This window comes from Mus caroli, chromosome 1 (assembly GCF_900094665.2).
Source record: "Mus caroli chromosome 1, CAROLI_EIJ_v1.1, whole genome shotgun sequence".
Classification (NCBI taxonomy): domain Eukaryota; kingdom Metazoa; phylum Chordata; class Mammalia; order Rodentia; family Muridae; genus Mus; species Mus caroli.
In genome coordinates, this window is record NC_034570.1 from 33906098 (window position 1) to 33928117 (window position 22020).

Below are 22020 nucleotides of genomic sequence, written 5' to 3' on the forward strand. Positions count from 1 at the left end.
GGGGAGGGGAGGGGAGGGGAGGGGAGGAGAGCTATGGTTTGGAGAAAACATTGACAAATCCCATATGTACCCAGAACATAACTTAGCAGTAAGGAGTAAGCAATGCAGGTAAAAGTTGAAGAGGAGAGTGTCAGTGAGGTGGCTCTGTGGGTAAGGCTCCTGCCCACAAGCCTCTCTGGAATCTCCCTGCAGGTAGCAAGAAAGGACTCACTCCACAGATTTGTCCTCTGACCCCCATTGGTGTGCTGGGATACACAAGCAAGTGCACACACACACACGCGCGCACATCAAATGTGCCATATCATTATGCAAGATACTAATGCAAGTGGAAACCCCAATAAAGCACCACCGTTCATTTCTTAGGAAAGTTGGGAGTTAGGCTCAAAAGCCCTGGTGGACTGAGAATCACTGGCTCATTTGTATGTCGCTAGTGGGAGGGAGGGAGCCATCTTGGAGAAGGAGGTTGATAGTTGCTTATAAAAGTGAATATGCACCTTCCCTAGGAACCAACCCTCCTGCTCCTGTATTGTTTATTTCAGAGAGCTGAAAATTTTCACTTGAGAACTAGAAACAGTGTTTGCATCCACTCTATAATCCATAATGACTCTGCCCAGAAACTACATGACTGTCCTTCAGTGGGTAGATAAGCCAGCTGTGTTCATACAGTAGAAAATTACCTGGCAGCAGGATACAAGGAGCGAGGCAGGGATATAACTCAGATGCCTCTGAAAGACACTGTGCTGGGCAGAAGGAGCCAAGATGGTTCAAGAAACAGCATGCTGGGTTTGGAGAAATCACTCAGCGACCATGGATGCTCACTGCTCTCCCAGGGGTCCCAAGTTCTGTCCCCTGGTCCCACACTTGGTGGCTCCCAACTGCCTGTTGCAAATCATCTGACACCCTCTTCTGGCTTCTGAAGATACACTCGTAAATATTTAAACATTAATATTTTAATTCTTGATCAAAATATAGTAACCTATTTCTCTCCCTTATCTCCATCCTCCATCCCAGTTGGCACCTGAGCCCCAGAAGCATACTCATGAGATAGTCCCTGAAGCCCTTGCTCTAGACATAGTCCTCCTCCACTTGGCACCCCAGCACTCCAGCCATGGAGGTATGGTTGGCAGTGAAGTCGCTACCCAGACAGGTAACACCAGTGTCGATCCACCTGGCTAAGGCCTCCTCTGACACTTATCTCCATTGCTCTGAGCCTTGCATGTAGGTTGTGATGTCCACGAAGCAATTTGGGTTGTGCGCCCCGTGGTCAGTTCTCCCTGGAACTTTGATCCATTGAGACTTTCTGAATGGTCTCCGTCTGGTGTAAAAGGAAGCTTCTTTGATGAGGGATGGGAGGGAGCTACACTTACCTGTGGATATAGGGGTAGATATTTAGAATGTAGATGGCTATTGTGAAGGTTTGTATATGCTTGGCCCAGGGAGTGGCACTATTAGGAGCTGTGGCCTTGTTGAAGTAGGTGTGGCCTTGTTGGAGTAGGCATGGCCTTGTTGGAGTAGGTGTGGCCTTTTGGAGTAGGTGTGTCACTGTGGGTGTGGATTTTAAGACCCTCATCCTAGCTGCCTGGAAATCAGTATTCTGCTAGCAGCCTTCAGATGAAGATGTAGAACTCTCAGCTCCTCCTGCACCATGCCTATCTGGATGCTGCCATGCTCTCACCTTGATGATAATGGACTGAACCTCTGAACCTGTAAGCCAGCCCTAATTAAATGTTGTCCTTATAAGAGTTGCCTTGGTCATGGTGTCTGTTCACAGCAGTAAAAACCTAAGAGAGCTAGGTTTCCAGGGCCATCACAATCTCCCTCCTGTGTACTGTACAGTGGCATGCTGCCTGTGAGTCAGTGGGGTCACATTCTGTAACTGCTAAGGTGGAAATCCTGGAAGTTGTAATGCCTGCAGCATGCCAGGCCAACAGAACATCTCAGCTTGGCCATGTAGGATGTTGTATTCCATCGGTTGCTTCTCCTCGTGGCTGACAGAACTGTGGTTCACAGTTGTATCATAACCTAGGATCTTGCCACCTGTCACTATCTGGGGAAAGTTTGAAATCCAAAGCTCATAGTTTAGCTTCTAGCGAGTGTGTGTCGCCCTCACACCAGTGTAAGGGGAAAGCCACGTCAGGTTATCAGACGTTGGGGACCGTCTGTGTAGTTGTGGGGAGCAGAACAGAGCTTGCCAGATTGTAGGTGTGGGGTGGGTGAGACTTTGGGATCAAACCCTCCCATACTGAGTATGTACCGAAATATACAAAAAGGTCTCTTCTTAGATGTTACCTTTAAGGTTGCAAGTTTAAAAGAATTCTAACAGCAGTGTTACCTTACTGTGGTGGTGTGAATAAAAATGGTCAACAGAGGCCCATATATTTGGATGCTTAGTCACAAGGCAGTGGAACTCTTGAATGGGATTAGAAGGATTCAGAAGGGTGGCCATGTTGGAGGAAGTGTGTCACTGGAGGTGGGCTTTGAGGTTTTTTTTTAAAAAACAAAGAAACAAACAAACAAAACACTTACCTGTGTTGTTTAAGAGTTTCTCTCTTTCAGCCTGTGGATCAGGACGTAGCTCTCAGCTATTGCTCTAGGACCACACCTGTCCCCATATTCCCCGCCATGATGATGATGGACTAAACCTCTGAAACTGTAAGCCAGCCCCAGTTAAACGCTTTCTTTTATAAGAGTTGCTGTGGCCATGGTGTCTCTTCGTGGCAATGGAATGTTGACTAGGACACTTACCTAGACAGAGGAGACTGGACAGAGAGAGACTCCTTCATCTAGAAACCCCTGAAACCTGAGAGCCCCCACAGCAGGTGTTAGGGTTGACACCAGAAAATAACGGAGACACTGGTGTGGTCTTTGCAGAGTGCCTCTGCAATCCTCCTCGCGTCGTGCTGAATTTCTCCAGCCTTTTCCTGGTCTTCTCACCAGTTTCTACTCTAATACCCAGCACCTTGTCTCAGACTCATCCATACATTCTGCCAAGATGGCGGGATCTCATTTTATGGCTTGGAGGACACCCAAAACTAGTTATACACATGGAAATAGCGGTACAAGGGACAGAGTCAGGTTTGGTCTGGCTGGGGTGAGGCCAGGCCACTAAACTGTTACCTAAGCTCTCTGGTCCAGACATCCATCAAGCAAGCCCAAGTTGAAACCACAGATTCCTCCCTCCCTTTTGCAGAAATACTAGGATACCGGTCCGCAGTTCTTCTCATGCACTGAGCTTTACCTGGAATGTGGGCAGGTCCTTCTCTAAGGCCTTGGCCAGCAGTTTGGCACGCCTCTGGCAGATGGGGCAGATTCTGGAACCCTGTCTCATATGACTTCATGCATTCTTCAAAGAAACCAAGATGGGGAAACTCGGAGGCAGGAATACCGTAAGCCGCCATAAGGAAGCTGGAGCATGGCCTTCATGATGCCAGAGGCGGTGGTATCAGGCTCAGTGGAGATAGCTGGAGGTATGGGGCTCCAACAGGGCTGGAGCACCATAGACTCTTCTTTCTTCGCCCTTCCTCTGTCTGTCAGGCCTCTGAAACTCTAGAGGTGGCTTTATCAACCAAACATCATCCATCACTGACTTTCTCCACCCAGTGGTTGTGGATATGTCATTAGACTTCACCTTCCATGGTCCCATACTCCCACCACCTCCATGGCTCTGGCAAGGTCTGTATACCACTCCCTAGTCACACCCACCTCCACAGGTACCCTTTATGTTTCTGAGCTCTTTTAAGTCTGCCTGGTCCTCTTCCCTTGAAGGCCCTTGGAGTTAAGGAGTAAAGACAGTGATGGTCTGCACTAAAGGAATAGGCCAGGATACCGTCTTGACGGAAGGATTTTTAGGTTTGAGAGAGGGGTACCTCGGGTGGCTGGATCAGCCTGAAGGTACTGGCCCTGGGTTGGGGTATCCATGCAGAAGGCTTGGGAAGCACAGCCAGGAGCCTTTGCTGGTTGTTGTGGGAGCTTGGATAGAATGGACTCTTCTCAGAGCATTCTTGGTCACTGTCAGTAGAGGGGTGGCAGAATGCAGAGGTATCCACACAAGAGTTCTTTAGCGGGAGGTCTGGTGGTCATGTCAAAAGGGTATGAGCTTGGGGGTGGCTGTGCATGGCCTTCAGCACCTCCTGATGTTGGCAGATTTTCTCCACCAGCTGCTTCTGTTTCCTTCCCTGTTTTGGGGTCCTTTGGACTGTCTCCAAGAGGGGGTCCTCTCTTTCTGCTCAGAGGCCTCACACTGGACCTGCCTGGGATCATGGTTCCTGGAGCAAACCCAGGTACCAGGGCAAACTTATCCATCAGAACTCAGCCAGAAGGTGAGAGTCATCTACCCCAGACACAATCGAAATGAGCAGCGGTCAGGGTTTCCATAACCCTCTGGTATTTGCATCACAGCTCACCAGGTGTATGCTGCTTCATTCCACTTAGCCGAGAAGTAGCCAGACTCATCCCAGAGCCTGATGACTCCATCCCATAATACACCAGGTGCTACCCCAATGCCTGAAGCAGGTCACCAACTCTCCTTGGCATCAGCAAAAGCCTGCTTATGCTGTAACGCTCTGAAGCCAGATGAGGCGCATCAGAGACCTCAACAACCTGCCATGTGCCATGCTATTCTCCAGCTGTGAGCTCTCTTTCTTGTACATCTTGATGAAGAGGCTACAGTTGGAGTAAACGTGCCTTCTAGGTCCTGGTCTTCAATATGGACCCCTGAAACAAAATCAGTTCCTCTGGCTCTTTTAGGGGTTAATCACTTGGCCCCCTTGATTCTTCTCTTGATATCAGCTTTTCTGCACAGGGCAACAACCACAACATCACCCTGGAGTTCTGTGTGAGGTCTCCCACACATACAAACTTCTAATGCCTAGCTGGGTGCCTAGTGGCTTTTTCTTCATCAATCCGTGACAACATTTACATTGCTTTCTTCCATTCACATCTGTCTTGGTCTTGAGATGACCTAACAAGTACTTACACAACGTAGACTAGTCAAGGGGAGCCACCCTGGTCTTTACATTATAACTGCGGGTGTGTCTGAGATCTGAAGACCTGTCTCAGGCCTGGCAATAGGCACGGGAGTGCTAGTCTGGCTTAGTGCCCTCTGTAAAGGTCTTGGCCATCTGGATATCTTTTGGATTGGAGGTTCCGTTCTGTGTTATCCATAAGCCTGAATTTAAAAATAATCAGCAGTGTTCTCTGGAACAGAAATCTCTTCTTCCTGTCAGCCAGCCCAGTGTTGCTGCCACACTGCTTGTGGCCCTGGAAGTCCTAGATTCTCTGGCTGTGGGATCAAAAGCTAATCGCTGCTATTTTCAGGAAGCCTCATGACGTCTTCCTCAGTGTATGAGACAGAATGTTTAAAGATGAGCTTTGCCCCGGCGGCTAACGCCTCTGACGGGTTCCTGTGTCCGAACATTCCAGGTAGGCAATGGGACTGACTTCATCAATACCTTCTTCTTCATGGCTAATTTGAAGTGCGGAGACGCTGGGCATGGTGTTTCCCTTCTTGGTGAAGATGGTAAAAATCCTTCCCAATATGCATTGAACCTGAATTTAAACCCATCCCTGTACTGCCCAAGCTGGGTAGACTCGGGTGTACATTTGCCTGGATTCCCAAACTAGACCACACGGGCAACAACCAGGACATACTCAACTCTCCCATAAGTATAAATCCACCTTGGAGTCACACGTGAAAACTTGTTTACCTTTTCGCCTCTTCCTCATTGCGTGACAGGGTGATATTATTTCCTGTTTTGAAGTGCTACAGTCTGGGGAGCCCTTTTCTCTGTCATCTCAGAGGCTTAAGAGGACTCTTCGGGGAGTCTCCATGCATTTTGCCTTGTTACCACAAAATGCCAGGCAGTAGAGTCTTTAAGAAAAGGGTCCTTTGGCTTATGCTCCCCGAAGTCTGAGGGCATGATGGTAACATTGGCTTCCAGTAAGGACTTCATGGTGGGGTGAGTGAGTGAGTTCACATGAAAGAGGGGGGGAGGGGCGGGAAAGCAGAGGGGAGAGAGAGAGACACAGAGAGAGACACAGAGAGAGACACAGAGAGAGAGATGATGGTGAGAGAGCAAGACATAAAACAAGAGTAAATGAAGAAAACAAAGTTGCTGCATAACAACCTACTTAGTCTTAATCTTTTCCCAGGGTGAAAAACTAATAGTCTCTTATTAGTCCCCACCTCCTCAGAGGGCCACCACCTCTCCTAAGGGACCATCACCTCTCCATACTATCATATCGAGGCTCTTGTTATTAAGTGTTCTCAATCCGGAGCTCAGGACGAGCGAAGCGTTCGTTGCCTCGGTTCCTCTGGCTCGTTGCCAAGGCAGGACCCAGCAGGTCTGAAGGGACCTTGAGCATCTGACTGGGAACAGACCCCTTGCTATTTGTGTCTCCATTTCCATGTCTAAGGAGCCACAGTGTGACTGGCCACTGGCATTCAGGGCAGGGAAAGACCATCCTAACTGTTTGAAAGAGAACAAGGACATGCTAGCTGAACACCAACGCCAATCACATTGACCGCAGCAACGGAAAGGCTCCTCCTTGAGGCGCTGGGGCTGGCGTCCGACTCTGCTCTCCATTTTTTATGCTGTCCTGTCTCTAAGGGGAACAGACTTGTGAGATGCTGTTTTCTGTAGAGTGTGGGTTTCATTCCTGCGGTATGAATGAAAACTAAGCCATCAGCATTAGTCACACTTGACTCTGGGCTCCCAGAATACTGGGTATGTGGCTTCTTAGAAGATGATGCCACGTGATTTGGGGAAGCTACAGCAAGGGGCAGGAGTGATGTCTAAGCCAGCCTGCAATTGCAGCTGTCCCACTGTGTAATGGTGATAAGTCACACAGTCTCTTTCAGTGCTTTGGCTTCTTCACCTGGAAAACATATAAGAATGGTACCTACCTCATAGGACCATTGTAAGGATGAGAAAAGCAACATGGCCGGGTGCCACTTACTGACAGAAACAGACTCCCAGAAATGAATTATATGGTGACTTCTGTCTCTGCAAGCATCATAGACTATACCATACAAACTCAGATGACATGTCCTACTGCACACCCAAGGCTAGTGTTGGAGCGGGGGGATCTGCCTGTCTGTGTATCTGTGTGTATGTGTGTGTATGTGTACGTGTCTGTGTGTATATGTATGTGTTTGTCTGTCTGTGTATGTGTCTATGTGTGTGTGTGTGTCTGTATGTATCTATGTGTGTGTCTATAGGTATCTGTCTATGCATCTGTATGTGTATGTCTGTGTGTCTGTCTATGTGTCTATGTGTGTCTGTGTGTGTGCCTGTGTGTAATTTCTGTGTGTGTACATTCCTGTCTGTATAAGTGTCTGTGTCTGTGTGTCTATGTATATATGTGTCTATGAATGTGTCTGTGTGTATGTGTGTATGTCTGTGTGTAGTATATTTCTGTGTGTGTCTGTGTATATGCATGCGTTTGTGCATCTATCTGTGCATGTGTGTGTGTGAGAGAGAGAGATATTCTACTACCCTTGGGACTACAATAAACAAAAAAATATGAGGTTGAATCAAGCACAGGAGAAAATGATGTCATCAAGAAACTCCACAGAGTGTGAAGCTGTTGCTACTGACATAACATGTGCACTGTTGTCTGTCAGCACACTCTCAGGAGTGGGGGTGTGAGCCTCCATGATCATTTACAATGTAGTGAGTACACAAGCCAATGACATCGCCAGTTATAGTTTTCACCAGTATTAGTTCCCACACATGGTTATATGTGCTGTGCTTGTAGATGACTGAGTGCTCAGTAGGTGTGTTAACACCAGTGCACAGTAGGTGTGTCAACAACCAGTGTTGTCATACTCACACGAGTGATCCATTGAACTGTGATGTAAGATCAAAGCAACCACGATTTCCCTGCTCTGTCAAGCTCTTACGTGCCCACGTTGAGTGTGTCTATTGTTCATGGAAACATTGTGCAGCATGCAGCTGTATGTAACTACATAGAACCCCTTAGTCAGTACCCTGCAGATGAGGCCTAGGCAGCCTTACTCAAACTCCCCAAGATGTCCAGTGATGGACATTTTACAAGCGGTATCCTGGGAGCTGCATTCAAAAATCAAAGACTGCGGTTCCTAAGGATGTGTGTTAACACAGAGACCTGTGCTGTGTCCTCCTATCTGCTGTCTCCTCTCTGTCTGTCTCTCTCTCACACACACTCTCTTTCTCTGGATTCCCCCTCCCCATCCCTCCCCCAGTAAGATGACACAATTGTTTATAAAGGCAGAATTTAATAGACGCCCTCCTAAAGAAGACACATGAATGGCATAAAGCATACAGAAAGATGTTCAGTGTCACCAGGAAAAGGCAAACACAAGCCACAATCAAACCATCCAACAGTGGTAGAAACTTGACACTCCCAAGTATTGGCAAAGATGGGGGCAAGTGGGAATCTCATCTGTTCCCGATAGAGATGGGAAACAGCTGGAGCCAACTTCACGTGGCAATATTGTGGTGTCTCAGTGAACGCATGTCTACCAAGTGACTCAGCAGCTCTGTGCTTCTGCATTGGCCCAAGAGAGTGAATCTTAAAGTCTTGTATGTTTCTGCTACATTGGGGTGTGGGGCTAGGGGACGCGCGCGCGCGTGTGTGTGTGTGTGTGTGTGTGTGTGTGTGTGTTTGCTTGTCCACCCGTCTGTCTGTCTGCCTGCCTGCCTTCCAGTCTGGGATTATTTTGTTTTGGTGTTTTGAGACAGCTTCTTGCTATGAAACCCAGGCTGGCCTGAAACTTATCCATCTGAGTGTCCCAAGTACTGGCATTACAGATGCACAGTTCTATGCCCGGAAAGTGTTCTTTGATTACTATTTTATTATTATTATTGTGTGATGATTTTTATATGCTTGGCCTAGGGAGCAGCACTATTAGATGTGGCCCTGTTGGGGTAGGTGTAGCCTTGTTGGAGTAGGTGTGGCCTTGTTGGAGTAGGTGTGCCATTGTAGGTGTGACCTTTAAGACCCTCGTCCTAGCAGCCTGGAAGTGAGTGTTCCACTAGCATCCTTCAGATGAAGATGTAGAACTCTCAGCTCCTCCTGCACCATGCCTGCCCTGGATGCTGCCATGTTCATACCTTGATGATAATGGACTGAACCTCTGAACCAGTAAGCCAACCCCAATTAAATGTTGTCCTTATAAGAGTTTCCTTGGCCATGGTGTCTGCTCACAGCAGTAAAACCCTAAGACATATTGCATGTATTATTACAGCATACTATGTGAGTATGTACATGCATGAGGCCAGAGGACAACTTGTGGGAGTCAGCTCTTCCACTCCATCATATGGGTCTTGGGAATCAACCTCGGCTTACCAGGCTTGGCAGCAAGGTCTTTACTCACTGAGCCACCTCTCTACTCCCAGTTCATAATTCACCCAAACTGGAGATATCCTAAAGGTGACATAGCTATACAATGGAATACCTGTCAGCAGAAGGTAGAACTGTCAATCTGCACACCGATGTGGTGAAGTCTCAAAAGCTGTGCTAAATGAAGGTCCAAGACTCTTAGAATTCCATTTATGGAAATTCAAGAAAATGCCAAACTGAGTGGCTGTGCTTGGGAGAAAACAAAAACAAGAGGCTTGGAAAAATCCCCTAAGACGAAGCTGCTGTCTCTCTTGTGTTGGTGACAGTCAACAATTATAAAAAGTCACCAAACAGCGTACTTTAAATGCATGTATTTCATGGCATGCAAATGTGATGCCTTTCAAAATCCCAGAGGCCAAGTGTCCCGGTGTCATCCGACCTGTTGTTCCGGATTCTTAGCATGAGCGGTGCTCATTACTGGAAACAAGGTCATCCCAGGCTCTTGGCTTTCTCTCGCCTCAGAGCTGCAGATCCAGCTGACATTGACCGATTTCCAGGGTGCACCACAGTGCATCCCAGGCGGAGGCCAACGGAAACAAGCTTGTGTTCCTGTCACTAATGATAAGAGCCTCTATCAGATCCTTCGCCGGGCCACGCTCATCGTCATTACACCCATTGAAGACAAGAGTGGAGCAATGACGAGCCGGGTGTTATCGGCTCGCAAATCATTTATAACGGCAAACTAGGACAAGAGCAGGGCTTTTTTTGGCTGAGGAGGTTGCGTGTCACTCTTTAAAATCTAGGCTAAAAAATGATTTATAATACAGAGTCAGCCAGTCAGAAAATGAAAAGCATTCCTTTTTTTCTATCTCACGCATTTGAACACTGGGCCTTTTACCCTGAGCTAGCAGTGAAGGGGCCTCCATATCTCAGTCTGTGACAAGAAGAAAAGTGTGGCCTGGTCAGAAATGAGACCTTTACAGGAATCCCTTAATCCAAAACCCAAGAGCAGGAGAGAAGGAGGGAGGCGTTGGAAGAACAAAAAGTCTCTTAGAAAAGCTGAGGAGATTGTGCAGTGGAGATGAGCTTCGGAGAATTGCTTAGATATGGACAGGGAATAACCCTACCAGAGACAGAACCAGGGTAACTGGACTATGAGTTGGGTGTTGATGTGTTGTAGATGCTTGAAGCAAACAGCAACTGTGGTGGTGTCTATGTAGGGTGTGTTCTTATGTTTCTAGGGAACTAATTGGGGGAACGTTGGTACTGATAACTTGTGCAGTTGAATACCTGCCCCAAGAGAGGTGAGCCACTGTCCACCAGAAACTTCTGTCCTGGCCACACACTGACCAATCAATCGCCTAGGAACTGTGACTCCCCGGGTGCTGGGGTACCTGGACCAGCAGGCAGACCATGAGTACATGGTTTCTGTGCCCATCAGCTGGCTCTCCATAAAAAGTTCATCGTGGGTATACTTGGGAGGAGGGATAGGGCAGCTTTCCTGGCCATGGGTCATGCCAGAATAGGTTGCTGGCAGTTTTCTATTCCTTTTATGTGCCTGGCTATTTATCACGCATTATCTCTGTGCACTGCTAATGTTCCTAGTACCCACAGAGGCCAGGAGAGGGTATCAGATCTCCTGGGACTGGAGTTACAACTGGTTGTGAGTTGCTGTGTAGGTGCTGGAAATCAAAACTGGATCCACTGGAAGAAGAGCCAGTGCTCTGAAGTGCTGAGCCTTCTCTCTAGTGCCATACTGGATTGTTGATGAAGGGACTCTTGGATGTCACCGGGATCAAGGCTCCATAGTTGTGCTGCTTCTTGAGAATTTGGGGGGGGGGGTTGCATCTCTCTATCATGTGTTCCTTATTCCTCTTGTTAGGGCAGTGCCAATGCCCAGATCCCTCTTCTAATCCTTTCAAAGTCTGGGAATCCTCAGAGGTCCCAACCTGAGAAGTCTAGCTCTCATCTCTTCTACAGACAGCCAGTGTAGAATGTCTTTATGAAAGCAGGCTTCATCTTGGAGAGCAATGTAAGGATCACAGAATACCTGAGTGAGAGATATGAAGAGTTCCCTTACAGTTCCTGTCCTGTGTACACACAGATCTCCTTGCTGCACGCGACCCACTTAGTGATATACCCATCAGTTACAGTTGATGAGACTCCTTGGCATGTCATGATCTCCTCTGTTAACATTATGGTTCCCTCTTGGTGCTGTATATGGCAGAAGTGTGTGGCATGTGCCTGCCATGCTGGACTCAGCCACAGTGATGTCACCGCCCTCAATACTCTCTGTGCTGTGCCCATACATCCCTTTCTATGAGCCATGGTGACCCATGGTTGCTTTACCATTTCTGTAGCTTCTCCTTTTCCAGAGTGTCATATAGTTGGGGTTCACACAGTACCAGGCTATAGCACACTGGTTTCTTCAACTTAGTGATGTACCTCTGAGTTCCTCTCCTGTCGTGTTGAATAGTGAGTGTTCTGTTTTTCTGTGCTCACAGCTGCCTGACAAATAGGACAGCATTGGTGTCATGTCATCCTAGATCTGCACAGCTCACAGGTTGTGCTGAGACATCGTCACCTCACTCACAGGATGATGGTTCTTGGGGCAAGGGCCAGGACATATGTATGACTAAGTGGCACAGCCAGGAACCCCCACCACACCGCATGGGTGGCATAAGGCTGGATGCTCTGGACTGGAGGAAATAAGGTTGGAGCCTCACCAGGGACTCTGAGGATAAATCTACGTAAACAGCGTGCAATTTTCTCCCTGGAGCTTAAAGCTCTACAAAGTTAGAGAAGTGGTGTCTGGCAATGGCGCTAAGCTATGTAAGGTTTTGTATGTGAGTCAGACCTTGCTTATTATTAGTGCTGTCTGTCTCTGTGGCCAAAAGTCTAGCAAAACATGTTTCTTGCCCCATTACTCAGCTCCAAAATGTGGCCAACATTACCTCCACGAGAGACTTTTTTGATCTGGTGCTCTCCATAGAAAACACTCTGAGAGAGAAGGAACCTCTGTGGCATGACAAAGCCTTCGTGAAGTGGAATGTTCTAGTTAACCTGTGCCTTGTGTATTCCCAGAGCCTCTCGAAATAAGTCTGAGAAGAAGCGTCGGGACCAGTTCAATGTTCTCATCAAAGAGCTCAGCTCCATGCTCCCTGGTAACACTCGGAAAATGGACAAAACCACCGTGCTGGAGAAGGTCATCGGATTCTTGCAGAAACACAATGGTAAAGGCCGTGCTCGCGTGCTTCTTGGCATCTCTGTCCTGCCCTACCCTTCCCACAGGTGATGAGTCCATCAGGCAGGCATGAGCCCACCATTAGGAAGGACACCCCCATCCCTCATGGGCTCTCCTCCAAAGGCTCTGGACCTGCCCCAAAAGTCCCATGCCTAGCAGGTTGGGGGGAAGACAGCCATTCCTCAAAATGCTTTATCAGCCTTAGGAGTGCCTCAAGAGCCCACAGCCTGCACAGGTGGCATTCACCATGAGTTTGTCATTGTCATAATCCCCTGGAACTCATCCAGGACCTGCCCCTCTCTGTCTTTCCCCAAATGTGACATCTGTTCTGACTGCACACTTGAAGCTGTGTGTCCTTGAGGATTTTAGTCAGCTGAAATCATGCAAGTCACTCATGGCCCTCCTCCCCTGTCACTGGCAGATTCTGTCCTGTCACTTGACGTTACCACGTGACGCTATCCAGGACCACATGTCTTCTGCAGACTGTCCCCCCTCTGGTGCTTTTACCCCTGTATGCAGATCTCACACTTAGGGTGCCACTGGCTTTGAACAGTATCCAAGAACAACAGTGGCAAAAATAAATAGTCTGGGGAAGGGCAGGAGAGATGGCTCAGTGGTTAAGAGCACTGATTGCTCTTCCAGAGGTTCTGAGTTCAATTCCCAGCAACCACATGGTGGCTCACAACCATAATAGGATCCGATGCCCTCTTCCAGTGTTTCTGAAGACAGCTACAGTATACTCATATATATAAAATAAATAACTAAATCTTTTTTTTAAGAGTCTGGGGAAGGCCACACAAGCAGAGTTGCAATAGTCATCACTGTGATCATTTAATCAGAGTAGAGCTTTTATTTCCTAAGTAATGTTTTAGCCAAGTGAAATAGCAGGTTGGTTTGATTGCCAAGATATTTTGTGCAAATTACTGAAACTAGGTCAGTGCCACAGAAGCAGGACAGCTGTTAAATAGGGCAGCTGGAATCAAGTTCATCGGCCTGACATTTATGTTGCTCTTGGTCCACTGTGGAGTTACCAAATTCTCTAATCTGGCCCAGGAAGGCCAGATCCACAGCACCGCTGCTTCTTGACACCAGGAGCGCCTACCTCTCCAGCCTTCCCTTTTCACAAGCCGAGGAGGCCTGCCTTCCTGCCTGCCTGCCCCACCTGCCTACATACAGTCAGAGTATCTGCAGACTCACACAGGTTTCTGAGAATCCCCATTTGGAAGAATGGGGAAAGCTCCATAGCGAATTTCATGCAGAAATAGGATGCTTGCACCAAAATGTGGCTTAAAGCATATATATATATATATATATATATATATATATATATATATATATATAAACAATATAGCCACTTTACTTGTCTCCCGCGTACAGGTGAACCCCACAGGCGCGGGTAACAGAGTGCAATGGTGGGTTGCTTTCTGCGTTACTGCAGGGTTCCCAGAAAGCCACCATTCCTGTCATTGCCTCTAGACTTCACAACAGCACCTTACTCAGAGTCCTGTGGGGTAGAAACTTAGGGGGTTAATCAACCTGAATCAGACAGCCAGGAAGGCATCGACTTTAAATCCAGCAGCCTGTCTATGGGAGCCCTGATCTTAAGTCACCTTCTACTGTTCTCTCAGTAATGTAATGGATGGGGCTCCATGGATCTGTCATGGCTGCACTGTAGCTCTGAGTTAGTGTATCCATTCAGACCATTGCTTCTCAGCCTTGGCTGCCCATGAGAACCACCTAAGGAGCTGGGATAAGACCACTCCATGGATGGATATACCAGAATCTTTGGGAGTGGCTCCCCAAAAGTGTGCTAGAGTCTGTTTATGCCAGCCAAAAAAAAAAAAAAAAAAAGAATCCTAATTTGTCAGTGTATGCACTTATGCATGTGTGTATATGTGTGCAGGCATGCATGTGCGTATGCATGTATGTGCATCATGTATAGGCCAAAGAACAATCTCAGGTCTCATTATCCAGATTCTTTGCATCTTTTTTGCAGACAGAGTCCCTCAGTGGCCTGGAACTTGCCAAGTAAGCTAGGCAGGCTGAGCAATAAAGCCTAGGGATGGATCTGGGCCTGGCTCCCCAGTGCTGGGATTACAAGCACACACCATCATGCCCAATGTGTGTGTGTGTGTGTGTGTGTGTGTGTGTGTGTGTGTGTGTGTGTGAATACTGAGGGTAAAACTCTAGTCCTTGTACTTGTACAGTGAGAATAAGTTAGAGTTAGAGTGAGAACAAGTTGGTTAGAGTTTCTGTTGCTATGACAAAGCACCATCACATAAAAGCAAGTCGGGCAAGAACGATTTTACACTTCCACAACATTGATCATCATTGAAGGAAGTCTGGACAAGAACTCAAGCGGGACTGGAACTTGGAGCTAATTTGGTGGCTGTGGAGGGTGCTGCTTACTGGCTTGCTCCTCATGGCTTGCTTCAGCCTACTTTCTTAAAGAACCCAGGGATAGAACCACCCACAGTGGTCTGATCACTCCCTTATCAATCACTCAGGGAACCTCAGTTGAGAAAATACCTCCATGAGACCTGACTGTAAAGCATTTTCTTCTCTAGTGATTGATAGGTGGTGGCCAGCCTATTGTGGGCAGAGCCATCCCCGGGCTGGTGGTCCTGTGTACTATAAGAAAACAGGCTGAGTAGGCCAGTGCTGGGCAGCATCCCTCCATGGCCTCTGCATCAGTTCCCGCCTCCAGGTTTCTGCCCTGCTTGAGTTCCTGTCCTGACCTCCTTCAGTGATGAACAATGATATAGAAGTGCAAGCCAAATAAACCCTTTCCTCTGAGCTTGCTTTGTGATGATGGTGTTTCATCACAGCAATAGAAACCCTAACTAAGTTAAAATAAATGTTGGGCAGTGCAGTTTTGTCTAACAATAACAGCAGCATGTCCTTCCAGACTCTTCCACGAAGAGCTTGAGGGATACAGGTGATGAGGGGATGAGTCTGTCTCATGCTTAACTCATGTGCTTCACATCCTCTTTCTTCACTTGTAACCACATACCACTGAGTCCATTCAGACGCACTCAAATACGGGATTCGCTCTCCTTCTCCCCCTCCCTCTCCCTCTCCCTCTTCCTCTCCCCCTCCCCCTTTCCTCCCCCTCCCCCTCCCCCCTCTCTTTCTCTCTCTGCCCTCTCCATGAGAGAGAGATTGCCAAAACCATGGGCATAGGACTTGGAGTATTGATTATTGGCAGTGAGTGCTGGCATGTGTGGGATCCTGGGTTCAAGGTTTAGCACTTAAAATAAAGGATGATGGGAAGAAAGCCTTGAAATTTGTTCCAAGTACAGTGGGCGGGTTCTCTGTCTAAACGACTTGCTCCCTTCTGCAAGTTGTTCAATAGACTTAGTTTTGTTGTTGTTGTTGTTGGTGGTGGTGGTGGTGGTGGTGGTGGTTTTTTGTTTTGTTTTGTTTTGTTGGGGTTTTTTTTTGGGGGGGGGGGTCAAGACAGGGTTTCTCTGTGCAGTCCTGGCTGTCCTGGAACTCACTCTGTAGACCAGGCTGACCTCAAACTCAGAAATCCACCTGCCTCTGCCTCCCCAGTGCTGGGATTAAAGGTGTGTGCCACCACTGCCCAGCTCAGACTTAGTTTTATTCTCCGAGGTATAAATGGTATATTCTTAAATTTTTAACATAGGTAGGGGAAATGTTGGTTTAAGATAGAGGATAGGGGCTGGAGAGATGGCTCAATGGTTAAGAGCACTCACTGCTTTTCCAGAAGGTCCTGAGCTTAATTCCCAGCAACCACATGGTGGCTCACAACCCTCTGTAATGGGATCTGATGCCCTCTTCTGGTATGTCTGAACACAGCTACAGTGTACTCATATAAATAAGTTTTTGAAAGTGATAGAGGGTAAATAAGAAAATATATATATATATACTATCATGTTTACAGTGTCTATGGTAACACTGAGGTAATTTAATAATAAAACAAAATTGCTAAGTGCAGAGAGGATATTTTAAGAGTCCCGAGTAGGTCAGTGACCATTCAATTGTCAAACGTGAGTGATATCCTAATGTCATGATTATGACAGAGAACAGGTAAACGACAGATTAATAATGACAACCACCAAAGTCTTAAGAAAAGCAAATTCAGGTCTTGAAAGCAACTCAGGGGACTCAGGGAGCAGAAGTAAAGTAGTCCAGCGCCTCCCTAGCACGGTAAGAGGCAATGCTGAGTGTCCCTGTAGCTGTTGTTTCTCAGGAACGATTGAGAGGATGGGAACTGAACTCCCAGCAGCATGGAACAGTGGGCCTGTTTACTGTAAGCCTAAGGCATTTCTGGAAGTTGCTGTTGTTGTTGCTGCTGCTGTTGCTGTTGCTGTTGTTGCTGTTGCTGTTGCTGCTGTTGCTGTTGCTGCTGTTGCTGTTGCTGTTGCTGCTGTTGCTGTTGCTGCTGTTGCTGTTGCTGTTGCTGCTGTCGCTGTTGTTTTTTGGAAGTGCTGGGAATAGAACCCAGGATGACACACAGAGGTAGGAAGCTCGCACCCTCTACCTGTGAGCTCTACCGCCCGACCTTGGAATTTTGAGAATCCTAGATTCCTGAAGTGTTTTCACCTTGCTTTAACCTTGTAACTTGAGGAGATACTACCAGGCCAGTCTTTGTTCCTTCCCTTGTGGGTGCTGCTGCCTGGTTCTAGCTGTTCTTGCTTTGCCCTGAGAGAGTCTGGGCAGTGGTCTGTCCTCTCCATGTGCTCACAATGGGATGGTCTCTTCTCTGCAGCCTCCTTAAAGGCTACAACAGCATCAAAGTGTTTTTCAGCCTATCATACCCACAGTCCTCGGAGTTGGAAATCAAGGAGAGCATGTCCCTTGCTTTCCTTAATTAAAGATTTACACAAAATAATTCCAGATCTGAGGTTCCCTGAATTCCAGATCTGAGGTACCCTGAATATGAAACCTTGTGTATACTTTTTTCCTGTTTCTCGTTTGTTTGTTTTTTAGAAGTCTCAGCACAAACGGAAATCTGTGACATCCAGCAGGACTGGAAGCCTTCATTCCTCAGTAATGAAGAATTCACCCAGCTGATGTTGGAGGTAAGGCGCACTTCTTCAAGTTAGATTAAGGCTGGGGGTGTAGAGGGGAATGAATTGGCAGGGCATGTAGAAAGCATACACAACACCCTGGGTTCAGATCCCCAGCACCACATGAAACCAGGCATGGTGGCTGAAGCTGAAGAATCAGAAGTTCAAGGCCATACTCTGCTACATAGCAAGTTTTAGACCCACCCACGAGATGCATGGCCTTGTCTGAAAAAAGCAACAACAGCAATCGAAAACAAAGAACAAAACAAGGAAATAGTTCAGTCAGTAAAGCGCTTGCCTCATAGGCATGAGGACTTGATGTAGTCCCCAGAACCCACATTTTTAAGAAAGCATGCATAGTGACACACATTCCTAAGTCCAGTACTTGAGAGAAGAGACAGGCAGATCTGTGGGACCAGCTGCCTAGTCAGCCAGCCTCATCTATGTGGTAAGCCCTGGGACAAAAGAGAAACCCTGTCTCAAACCAAAAATCAAAATGAGTAGCTTCACACACATGCACATGTGATCATACACATGCACATATATTCACACACAGAAGTGCACATGCACTCACACACATGTAAACATCCACTCACACATGAATATGTATGTACTCACAGGTGCAGACACACATATGCACTTGAACATGCATATACAATCGCATACATAGACATTCACATATATCCATCCACACATGTTCTTAATAGATTAAAGAGTTTAGTAAGTTAGAAATTAAAATGTAGCCATGTATTCCTGTTAGCTCTCATGCCCAAAGAAAGCAGCTGTTCATGGCCCTGGAAATAAGCCTCAGGACAGATGCCAGCCTGTGGTGCTGCCTGCTATAGTTTATACTTTGACTTCTGAGTAGGGCTACCTAAGCAAGAATTCCCAACCTGGATCTGTTGCCTCAGTGACTATAGGACAGGCCCCATTAGTGACCTCTCAAAAAGGGCATAGAACATGAACCAGGGGTCAGTGGTGGCAGTTGTGGGAGATGAGGAATAGAAGATCATGGCAGACTGAAGCCCCTCTTTAGAATGCAGAGGTTGCAATATTTTCTCCTTAGTAGACACACATTGGGAAGCAGGTCTTTGAACATTACACTTTAGGCCTGAGCTCACTGTACATAAACGTTATGCAGGTGTCAGCCACAGTGACCTGTGCCTTCCACACTGACCCCGCCCTTTCTGTGCTATGATGGCCGAGTTCCTTCTCCTGCAGCACTGAGCTGAGGGGTCTGGGGGGGGAGGCTGATGATGAGCTAATAACCTTCATAGGTATCCTTGGAACATTTGCATATGGGTGTAAGTCCCCAGGACAGACCACATCTCTACAAAAGCCCTAGTGGGTACTCTGACCCCAGACTTGAGTTTACTGCAGGAGTTGGCCTACCCCCATGAAGACTGACCAGTCAGATGTGACAGAAAAGTCCAACAAAGGGAAGCTTATCCTTCCATGTGACCATGACGTCTGGCTCCCAGCTGAGGCTTCTGAGGGTAGCTTCCTAGGATAAGTCTTTCTATAGCTCATCTGGGTGCCTATATAAGACTGATGTAAACTTCAATTTCCATAGATTAACTATGCAGAAAACAGAAAGTCCTGGAATAAGAAAATGCCAGAATAAAGATGTCTAAATATTATGAAACATAAATGCATTAATGAACATTTGCAGCAGATGAAAGCTACTTAACTCTACATGGGAACTATATTTAAAGAAAATACAGAACTTTCTGCAGAAGCAATGTATTTTAAGTATGTTAAATTTAAAGCAGCTTATGAAATATAATGTTAATTTGTTGCATCATTATGCCGCCTTACAGGCATCAGTTTGTCTTTTAATTCCATGAGAAAGGAGTTAAAAACATATAGCCCTCTGGAACCAGCCACTCTTTAAGAGCTTGCTAGCACAACCTTTTTTGCTTTATCCAGTGAGTTTCAACATATCTAAAGAATTTTACTGGCCGGGCGTGGTGGCGCACACCTTTAATCCCAGTACTTGGGAGGCAGAGGCAGGTGGATTTCTGAGTTCGAGGCCAGCCTGGTCTACAGAGTGAGTTCCAGGACAGCCAGGGCTACACAGAGAAACCCTGTCTCGAAAAACCAAAAAAAATAAATAAATAAATATAATATAATATAATAATAATAATAAATAAAATAAAGAATTTTACAGTATAAGGCTTGTATGAAGTTTTAAACATGTTGATAACTTTATGTCTGGGAGAAAGGACTAGCAATCAAGACTATATTAAAGTCCCTCCGAAGCTGCTCTCCAGGGAACAGTCCTTGAAGCAGAGAGAAGGGAAGACTAAATGCATGGCTTGGATCTGGAACCACCCTGTCCGTTCAGCCCTGGACAACCGAAGGCAGCAGTGAGCTGAAAGGCTACTGGCTAGTGCTTGGCTCTGGCTATGCTAAGCTTGTCTCCCAACCTGTTGCCCTTCAGTAGACACAGACTGGGAGTGAGTCAGCAGTAACTTCTGCTTTCTCCCCTTCATGGTCTAAACCCCACAATGTGGCCCCTTGGATGACTTATAGTTTCCACAGCGCAACTTATTCCTAGTGTTTGTTCCATCCCTGTTGGGCATCCTCCTCTTTTGGAGAGCGTGCCTGTGATGGTTTGTATATGCTCAGCCCAGGGTGTGGCACTATTAGGAGATATGGCCTTGTTGGAATAGGTGTAGGCATGGGCTATAAGACCCTCATCCTAGCCACCTGGAAACCAGTATTCTGCTAGCAGCCTTCAGATCAAGATGTAGAACTCTCAGCTCCTCCTGCACCATGCCTGCCTAGATGCTGCCATCCTCCCACCTTGATGATAATGGACTGAACCTCTGAAACTGTAAGCCAGCCCCAATTAAATATTGTTCTTGCCTTGGTCATGGTGTCTGTTCACAGCAGTAAAACCCTAAGACAATGCCCTTCCAGGATTGGTAAGCCACCATCTGGGTCCTGAGAACCAAACCCAGGTTCTCTGCAAGAACAAGTGCTTTAACCTGCTGCCCTATCTCCCCAGCCCCATAAGGGAGGGGAAGTTCTTGCTGGCCAGAGTTTGGGGAATGAAAGGTCTTCCTGCGTGCTTTTCAGAAAGCTTCAGAAGTCTTTTCTCTTAACCCTCGCACTGTCCCAGAGAACACAAAGAATATTCCATCAAAATTAGGAGTGTGTAGGTAAGGGAGGTTTTGTCTCTGTAATATGCAGTGAGGGGAAGCGTCTAGGACTTGTAGAAATCCCCTCCCTCCATGGATAGTGTGTGTAGGGGTTCTGTCACATCCCACACAGTGGGATTTCCAGAGCCATGGCAAGGATTGTTGACACAGACTCAATTTGGGTCTTATATGCTTTGGAATATTCCCAGGGAGCAAGGGAAGGGAATCTCACACCAATGAGTACCTTCAGTTTTGTGACACCCACATGCTTGACAGACCCAAGAAGGACATGGGCTCACTGTACAAAAACAAACAAATACATAGAAAGGAAGGAAGGGAGGATGGACGGAAGGAATAAAAAAGAGCAGGTTGTTCAACTTCTACTTTCCCTAGCCTTCCATCTGTTTCCAAAGAGGCCCCTCTGACATCATGAGGATGCCCCTGCAGCTTAGAGACATTCCCCACAGGAGGGCTGCAGAAAGCCTGGGGGAAAGTGGGAAGAGCAAAGGCTGGAGAGAGCAGGGCTTGGGATGAAGCAAGACTGCTGGGTAGGTTCTAATTCACAGCCAGCTAGAAGCAAGAAGTCCTGGGGTGCTATAGCACCATAGGGTGACTGCCGTATAACAGTGTGCTGTGGGTCACAAAAAGTGGATAGAAAGATGTCAAACGTCTTCATCATAAGGAGATGGTAAAGGTTTTACAGACAGATATCTCTAACCTGACTTAAATATTACATTCCCTACACACATACCAAATATGCCATGGAACACCAGGGACAGGTACAATTTTATGTTTTTATACCAGTTAAAACAAAGCTAGTTCAGGACTGTGGCTGTAGCTCAGTCACATGACACAAACCGTGGAGTTGAGGTTGCATTGACAAAATAAATTGAAAATTTAAAAAGAAAAACGATTTATAAGAATAGTTGGGGGGCTAAAGTCACCAGACTTTGCTTTTTTTTCACCATGACTTACAAATCTAACCCAAGAGTATTTCAGTGTCAGAGCGGCAGGCATCGCACACTTAATCATTCTTTGATGCCCTGTATGTTGTGGGATATTTTTCATCATTCCCTACCTCTGCTCACTAGATACTACTGTCAAACTCCAGCAGCAACAGCCCCAAATGTCCACAGACATTGCCAGACACCCCAAGGTTGAGACCCACTGAGGTAACTTGAAAGGATGTGATTCGCTTAAGAGATGCACTGTACATTTGTGAAACACATGAAACTCAAAAAGAACAAAGACCAAAGTGTGGACACTTTGC

General features: G+C 46.9%; 1 protein-coding gene across 2 annotated transcripts in view; it reads left to right on the forward strand.

The window, feature by feature from the left end:
• The window catches only part of Npas2 (neuronal PAS domain protein 2), a 164628-nt gene that overhangs the window by 78160 nt on the left and 64448 nt on the right, over positions 1 to 22020 (forward strand). For both annotated transcript variants that reach the window (XM_029482993.1, XM_021158035.2), the window contains exons 3-4: positions 12409 to 12557; positions 17525 to 17616. In XM_029482993.1, the coding sequence (XP_029338853.1) occupies positions 12409 to 12557; positions 17525 to 17616 (241 nt within the window). The remainder of the gene's footprint in view (positions 1 to 12408; positions 12558 to 17524; positions 17617 to 22020) is intronic.